Source organism: Phaseolus vulgaris, chromosome 11 (assembly GCF_051622355.1).
Source record: "Phaseolus vulgaris cultivar YP4 chromosome 11, ASM5162235v1, whole genome shotgun sequence".
Lineage (NCBI taxonomy): Eukaryota > Viridiplantae > Streptophyta > Magnoliopsida > Fabales > Fabaceae > Phaseolus > Phaseolus vulgaris.
Window position 1 is genome coordinate 12,704,721 of NC_143508.1, and position 8,085 is coordinate 12,712,805.

Below are 8,085 nucleotides of genomic sequence, written 5' to 3' on the forward strand. Positions count from 1 at the left end.
GAACACCTTTCTTCACCAAAATCTTCCACAACACTTCTCTTTGTACCTGATCACAAGTTTTTCCAAGTCAATAAATTTTAAAACAATATGTGAGTCTCTTTCTTTACTTTGGAAACTTTTAATTAATCTCATAGGTAAATGCCTTCTGTTGTAATCCATAGCATAAAACCAAATTGATTATTTGCAATCCTTATTTTGTCTCTTATTCTAAGCTCAATCACATTTTCCCATAATTTCATAGTGTAACCCATTAATTTCGTGCCTAGACAGCATATGCAGTTAGTACGATTTTAAACCTTTCCTTTGTCATTAAATATAGGAACCAGAGTGTACTTCACTCATCTCACATTTTCTTAGATCGCAAAATTTCATTGAGAAATTAAAATTTAGTGAGCCAAATGAAACCTTGCTCTCTAATACGCTTCCAAACTTTCAATAGGGATGCCATTTGGACCTACAACTTTAACATTTAGACAAGGAATCATGAGAAGTTCATGTGGTAAATATTATTGACTTTAGAGTACCTTTTTGAATTTGCTAGAAGATGTAAAACTTTGGCAGTAGTTTCAAGACCATATGAAATTGTGAACTCACAATCAAATACGAGTTATAAATAGATGTACAAGTTACCATATATAAGGTTACTGAAATAGGTCAGTTGTATCAAGCAAATGACAAAATAAGTAGATAAGGCCATTCAAATTAATATTTATATTACTTTTTAGCTCAATTTGTAATTAAACTTTAATTTTCTAATTTCAATTTTGGATTTATAATTTAGTAGACTAAATTGCTTGTTTAAGGTTATAAATAGATAGCTACAATGGCACCCTAAAACTTCTTATAGCTACAAGGTTATAAACAGTTTTGTTTTACTCTGCTCCCTTGTACCTCATTTTTCATACATCTAAGATAAGTTTAGTGCTATGCCCCCAAACAACAATATACACTCACTGTTTCCACTCCCATACAACTTACTCCTGCACTCACTCCACTCCTAATATCCATCCTAACTAATAGTAGAATTGATGACAAACATAAACTGCAATGAGTTGTGTTTGTATCAGAAACAGAAGGAATTGATACCAAAGAAATTGAGTCGACATGTTTGCTGATAGCTGTCGTTTTGCTGTCAAATTAATATGATTCTAGCGTAGACTTGTCTAACACTAGAGAGATGATAGTATAATTGTGGACAAATGTCCCCAAGTCGTCTCCCAACGAATCCAATAGTAAAATCAATTGATCAGGGTTTAAAATCTATCTGCAGGCAATAAAAGTTAGCAATAACAATAAAGATAAAAAGGGGGTTTGAGATAGTTGTGCAAAAAATATAAAAGAGATTAAAATAGAAAATAAAAAGCGGTTGATCCCTAGTTCTTCCACCATTGAATTCTTCACAGGTTCTCTAAATATTAATCTTTTCTCAATCCTCCAACAGAGCTAAACCAGATTGAACATGCGCCGATTTGATTCAACTGAAACTCACCAGTAAAGCATGTGTCTACTAGTTTAATCAATACCCACTTTGTTCCATGCGTATACTCCATGGGAATGCTTACCTCCTCTCCCTTGAGTCATGCGCCCAAGAAATTAATTAGAACAATGCGAACTAACTAAGAAACCAAATTTTAAGATAAGGAAGACTCTCAATCATGCGTTCAAGTACAACCTCTCACAAAAACCAATTTTTCAGGAGATTAGACAATAAAAACAACTGCTATAGAGAATTAAAAATCGAAACTTTTATTGAAGAAAACCTCAGAACTCAATGGGGAATTACAAAAGAATCAACCAAAAAGGTTTAGCCTTCCATGCGGAGGCAAAACAAAAGAATTACTAAGAAGAAAATAAACTAAGAAAACCCTATGAAACTCTCTCTTTTCTCCTTGATGCTTGTGTCCTTTTATAGGCTTTTCTGCTCCAAGGATCTTGAGAGAATATTGTAGTTTATATTTTGTTAACCGTTTCCAAGTTTCCATCTTTCCAGAATTCTTGTATTTTGCAGAAGATTTGCTTCCAATTCTGTTTCTGAGATATTGTAGATTTTATTTTCTCTTTCTTCTCCTCAGAATTTGTTTCCTGTTTTGGTTCAAGAAGCAACTTGGACTTTTGCATATTTGGCCCATTCACAAAGGTAGATGCTTCCTCCGGATAATTTACTCTAAAAACACAAAATTAACAATAATAATAGTTAAGGCCCAAATAAACCCAATTATAAGAATATTAATTAAAACAATGGATTTATTTATTATTATAGTCCAATAATCTATGAATAAGGCTAGTGAGTGTGAATAAATATATGCTCACATGTTTGCGCATGAAGGAATTGATACCGAAGATCAAGTCAGCGATTGGCCATTTCCCAATAATCTCGGAGTAAGTGAACCTCGGCATCTCCCACGGCGTCACGATCGATTCGAACAGATTCGACGACACCTGAGCTGGTTTCGCCCTCTTTTGGATTTCTCTTTGTAGGCCTTTGGGCTGGTTTTTTGTTTCTGGCCCAATTATTGGGTTTGTATATTTTTAGCTTTCCTTTTCTTTTCCTATATGTACACTTTACACGTAATAAAAATTAGAACTTCAAGTTTTATCTCTATCTTGTTTTCCTTTCTTCTCACCTCTTCCAGAAGAAAGCAAACTCACCGCTTCCAGAAGAAAGCGCACTCACCGCTTCCAGAAGAAAGCGCACTCACCGCTTCCACATTCTTTTCTGATCCATCTTCTTTTCTTCACAGCTCATTCTTTTTCCATGAATTCATTATGGTATCAGAGCGAGCTTGTCCCACTCTGCTTCTTCGCACTCTGATTTACTTTCTTCCTTCTTAATTTTTTTTTCCTCTGCATCTTGTTCTCTGTTTCTGTTCATCAAATGGATTTGTCTCAGAACCCATCAAGTGCGTACTACTTGCATCCAGGAGAAAACCCAGGAACGATGCTCATCACAACGCAACTTGACTGTGACAATTATCACACTTGGAACAGGGCCATGAAGAGAGCTCTCCTCTCCAAGAACAAATTAAAGTTTGTGAACGAAGACCTACCTGAACCAGCACAAAATGATGGGTTGCACGAAGCGTGGGAGCGCTGCAATGTCATGGTCATATCTTGGATTACACGAACCTTAAATGCCCAAATTGCTCGAAGCACCGTTTACATAGACAATGCCAAAGATTTATGGGAAGAATTGAGAGAAAGATTCTCCAAGAGTAACCATTTTCGCATATCCGATCTCCTACAGGAAGTGAATTCAATCAAACAGGGGGAAAGAAGCATCATGGAATACTACACTGAATCCAAAATCTTGTGGGAAGAATTGGATTCTCTGCGGCCTATACCTGTTTGCACTTGTAGCAAGAAATGTTCTTGCAAACTTTCAACAGTCATTCTTGAATGGAGAGAATCAGAAATAGTCATGTGTTTTCTAAAGGATCTTGGTGAAGCGTATAACAACGTAAAAACGCAGATTCTTCTTCTTGAACCTCTTCCTAACATAAATCGTGTTTTCTCTTTGATTTTACAGCAAGAAAGGCAAGAGAAACAGTTCCATGAAACACCGATTTCAGAAACAAAGGTTCTTATCAATAACGCAAGCCAACAAACACAAAAGCCCAATTATCGAAATGGTGGTAATACTGGATGGAAGAATTATGGAAGAGGAAGAGGTAAAAACTATGGTAAGCAATGTTCATACTACAATAAAATGAATCATACAGTAGATGAATGTTATTCCAAACATGGATATCCACCGTGGATGAAACAACAGAGGAACAATTATGCAGCCAACGCAGTAGAAAGGGTGGAAGAAATTGTTGAAAAGAAATCACCTCAAGATAAGTATACTAATGATCAAATAGTGAATTCGTTGAGCACTGAACAATTGCGGAAAATAGTTGACATATTGCAATTCTCCAACGACAAAGAAAAATCAAATGGAAATGTGGATCCCTCTGTTCAAACTTCTGAGAAAGGTAATGAATCCTCTGTTCAATCTTTTGAGAAAGGTAAAGTATGTACACATTTTTGGATCTTGGACACTGGTGCCACAGACCATGTTTCATGTGATCTTACTCTTTTCCTAAGTCATCATGAGATAAAGCCAATAAGAATACGATTACCCAATAATACTCATGTTATAGCAAGACGTGCAGGAACTGTTCTTTTGTCAAGAGAATTCATGATACACAATGTCTTGTATATACCAGAATTTACTCTGAACATTCTTTCTATACATAGTCTTGCATCTTCTTTAAACTATAAACTCACTTTCTCTCGTGATACATGTGATATACAGGAAATGAGTACATCTAGGATGATTGGACAAGCTAGGATTCATAATGGTTTGTACCAAATTCAATGTGCAGCAAAGGAAAATTTTGTTCTGTCACTAGTACAAAAATAAGAAAAGAGTGCTCCTTATTTAATGCGGTTTAGCGCTTAAACGCATTCGTAAAAAATGCGGTGGCAATTTTGAAATTATTTTGATTTACAAATGTGGTTATTCAAATAGCCGCATTTGTAAATCAAAAAGCTTGATTTACAAATGCGGTTTTTACGTTTAGCCGCATTTGGAAATAGTTTTTACCCTAAAAATTTTATGCGCTCAACAGTTTCGTTCATTCTCTGTTTGCGCTCATATTTGTTCTTCGTTTTCTCTGGTTGCGAAGTTCTGCATTTTCGAAGGTACGTAACTGCATTGCCCCTCATTCTCTTGTTTCCATTGCCCCTAACAACTGCATTGAACTCCAATGGCTTTCGCTTTCCATATTGCTTTCGTTTTTAATGGGTTTCGCTCTGCATTTTGAAGGTGTATTCATTGCTTCCGCCGCTGTCGCATTTCGCTCTCGCCGTCGCTGTCGTGTTTCCTCTTCTCCCCTTCCACTCTTCACCAACAACGTGCCCCTAAAACCCCAGCTCATTCAAAAGAATATACAAATGCGGCTATTTCAAATAACTGCATTCGTAAATCGCATTTACAAATGCAGCTCTATAGCCGCATTTGTATTTCTCTGATTTACAATTGCGTGCTGATTAAATGCGGCTCTATAGCCGCATTTGTAAATGTAAAATAGTTGCATTTGATTAGCATTTTTGCGCTAGTGAGTCCATGCAGACTGAGAACCTGTTTAAACACATTAACAACATTGACGTGTGGCACTGCAGACTTGGGCATCCGTCAAGCAAAGTTCTTGAATGTTTGAGTAAGAAATATGATGATATACATTTTGATAAAAACAATGTTTGTATCCCTTGTCATTTGGCTAAATAGCATAGACTTCCTTTTCCTTTAAGCAATAGTATCTGTAAAGAACCTTTTGATATCATTCATGTTGACATTTGGGGTCCCTTTAGTGTTCAATCTATACATGGTCACAAGTATTTTCTTACTGTGGTGGATGAATTTACAAAATTCATTTGGATACATCTTATGAAAAATAAATCTGAAACCAGAAATCTGTTAATAAGTTTTGTTGCTTTTGTTCAAAATCAATTTAGTAGAAATATTAAAGTTATAAGATCTGATAATGGGCAAGAATTTCACTGGAAATAGTTCTATGATAAACATGGCATCATACATCAAACCACATGCATAGAAACTCCACAACAAAACTCTGTGGTTGAGAGAAACATCAACATATCCTAAATGTAACAAGAAGCCTTATATTCCAATCAAAAATACCAAAGGTCTTTTGGAATTATGCTATTTCTCATTCTGTGTATCTTATTAACAGATTACCTTCCCCTGTTATTCAAAATAAAAGTCCATATGAGATGTTATATAAAACTGTGCCTAATTTCCAGAATTTACGCATCTTTGGCTGCCTATGTTTTTCATCTACTATTGAAAATAATATAAATAAATTGGATCCTAAAGCTAAGAAATGCATATTTTTGGGTTTCAAAAATGGAACCAAGGGTTATGTGGTTATTGACACTAACACTAGAGAAATATTTGTTTCTAGAAATGTTGTTTTTCATAAGCATATTTTCTGCAAAATTCTTGATAATGACTTGTAGAACAACATTGAGAGTGATCAAAGCTACTTTAATCACATGCTTGACAATGACTATGTGAGGAACAACGAAGTTGCTCTCAATGTTGAAACTATCACAGAAATTGCTGAATATCTTGAAGTTGTTGATCTTGACCTCCGAAGATCCACAAGAACTCGTAGGATGCCTCCATACTTGGAAAACTATCATCACCAACTCACAGCATCTTCACAAAAAAAGGTTAGATATCCTCTAAACTCAGGTTTGTCCTATAAAAGATTGTCAGAGGCTCAACTCAATTATACTCTCTCTCTCTCTTTGCAAAATGAACCGAGGACATATGAGGAAGCTGTGAAATCACATAAATGGAAAAAAGCCATGGATGATGAAATCAAGGCACTAGAAAGAAACCACACATGGAGTATTGTTGATCTTCCTGCAAGAAAGAAACCCATTGGGTGTAAGTGGGTATATAAAGTCAAACGAAAAGCTGATGGAAGCATAGAGAGATACAAAGCCCGACTGGTTGCAAAAAGGGTATACACAACGTGAGGGTATCGACTTTCTTGACACCTATTCACCTGTTGCCAAACTGACTACCATACGTGTCATCCTTGCATTGGCTGCTATCAAGGACTGGTTCTTGGAACAACTTGATGTAGATAATGCTTTTCTACACAGAGATTTAAATGAAGAAGTCTATATGGAGGTACCACCTGGAGTCAACACAGAGAAAGTTGATCAGGTGTGTCGTTTGGATAAATCGTTGTATGGTCTAAAACAGGCAAGTCGACAATGGTATGAGAAACTAACTTCACATTTGTTCACCATTGGTTTTACTCAATCTACAGCTGACCATTCTTTGTTTATTAGAAAAACTGAAAAATCTTTCATTGCCCTTCTTGTTTATGTTAATGATATTGTTTTAGCTGGAAACAACATTAATGACATTAGCACTGTAAAAGAATCTTTGAATGCAACCTTTCGTATTAAAGACCTAGGAAAGTTGAAATATTTTATGGGACTAGAGATTGCTCGTTCACGGGAAGGAATACACATTTGTCAGAGGAAATATGCTCTCGACATTTTGAAAGATACCGGCATGCTTGGAGCTAAACCAATTGCGACACCCATGCAAAAACAAAATGATAAGCTCTTCAACCAAGAAGATGAAATACAAGATATCACTACCTATAGAAGGACCATTGGATGCTTGCTATATCTTGTTAACACACGACCAGATATATGCTTTGTTGTGCAGTTCCTCAGTCAATATGTTCAGAAGCCATCTATGTATCATCATCAAGCCATGCAACGTGTTCTTCGATACATCAAAACATCTCCTGCTCAAGGTATTTTTTATCCCAAGTCTTCTACTCTACATTTGAAGGCTTTCAGTGATTCAGACTGGGCTACATGCTCCGTGACTAGACGTTCAACAACTGGATTCTGCATATTTCTGGGAGAATCTTTGATCTCTTGGAAAACTAAGAAACAGGGCACTGTTTCCAAATCATCTTCAGAGGCAGAGTATCGAGCTCTTGCTTCTACATCATGTGAAGTACAATGGATTTCCTATCTGTTAGAAGATCTTGAAATTCCCACTACAAGTACTGCTAGTCTATATTGTGATAACCAGTCAGCAAGACATATTGCACACAATAAAAACTTTCATGAACGAACGAAACATATAGATATTGACTGTCACGTGGTTCGTGAAAGATTGCAACAAGGTCTCTTCCATCTTCTGCCCATTAGAACTTCTGAGCAACCGGCAGATTTGTTTACCAAGGCTCTAGAGAAAGAAGCTTTTAACAGATTTATTTCCAAGCTTGGAGTTTCTTCTATTCACACTCCAGCTTGAGGGAGGATTTTGGATTTCTCTTTGTAGGCCTTTGGGCTGGTTTTTTGTTTCTGGCCCAATTATTGGGTTTGTATATTTTTAGCTTTCCTTTTCTTTTCCTATATGTACACTTTACACGTAATAAAAATTAGAACTTCAAGTTTTATCTCTATCTTGTTTTCTTTTCTTCTCACCTCTTCCAGAAGAAAGCAAACTCACCGCTTCCAGAAGAAAGCACACTCACC

At 36.1% G+C, this 8,085-nt stretch overlaps 1 protein-coding gene across 1 annotated transcript; it reads left to right on the forward strand.

The window, feature by feature from the left end:
• Positions 1-3,075: 3,075 nt before the first annotated feature.
• Positions 3,076-7,861, forward strand: LOC150023072 (uncharacterized). Its single transcript, XM_090297699.1, has 5 exons — positions 3,076-4,343; positions 4,811-5,004; positions 5,117-5,242; positions 6,022-6,534; positions 6,632-7,861. The coding sequence occupies exons 1-5, from the start codon at positions 3,101-3,103 to the stop codon at positions 7,859-7,861; spliced, it is 3,306 nt and encodes a 1,101-aa protein (XP_090153825.1). The 5' UTR covers positions 3,076-3,100.
• Positions 7,862-8,085: the final 224 nt, after the last annotated feature.

Excerpts from the sequence above, each read along its gene's own strand:
- LOC150023072 (XM_090297699.1), top strand. The coding sequence starts at position 3,101 with ATGGTCATATCTTGGATTACACGAACCTTAAATGCCCAAATTGCTCGA. Across the intron at positions 4,344-4,810 it reads ACAAGCTAGGATTCATAATG|GTGTATTCATTGCTTCCGCC; the intron begins GTTTGTACCAAA and ends TGCATTTTGAAG. Across the intron at positions 6,535-6,631 it reads CCCGACTGGTTGCAAAAAGG|GACTGGTTCTTGGAACAACT; the intron begins GTATACACAACG and ends GCTGCTATCAAG.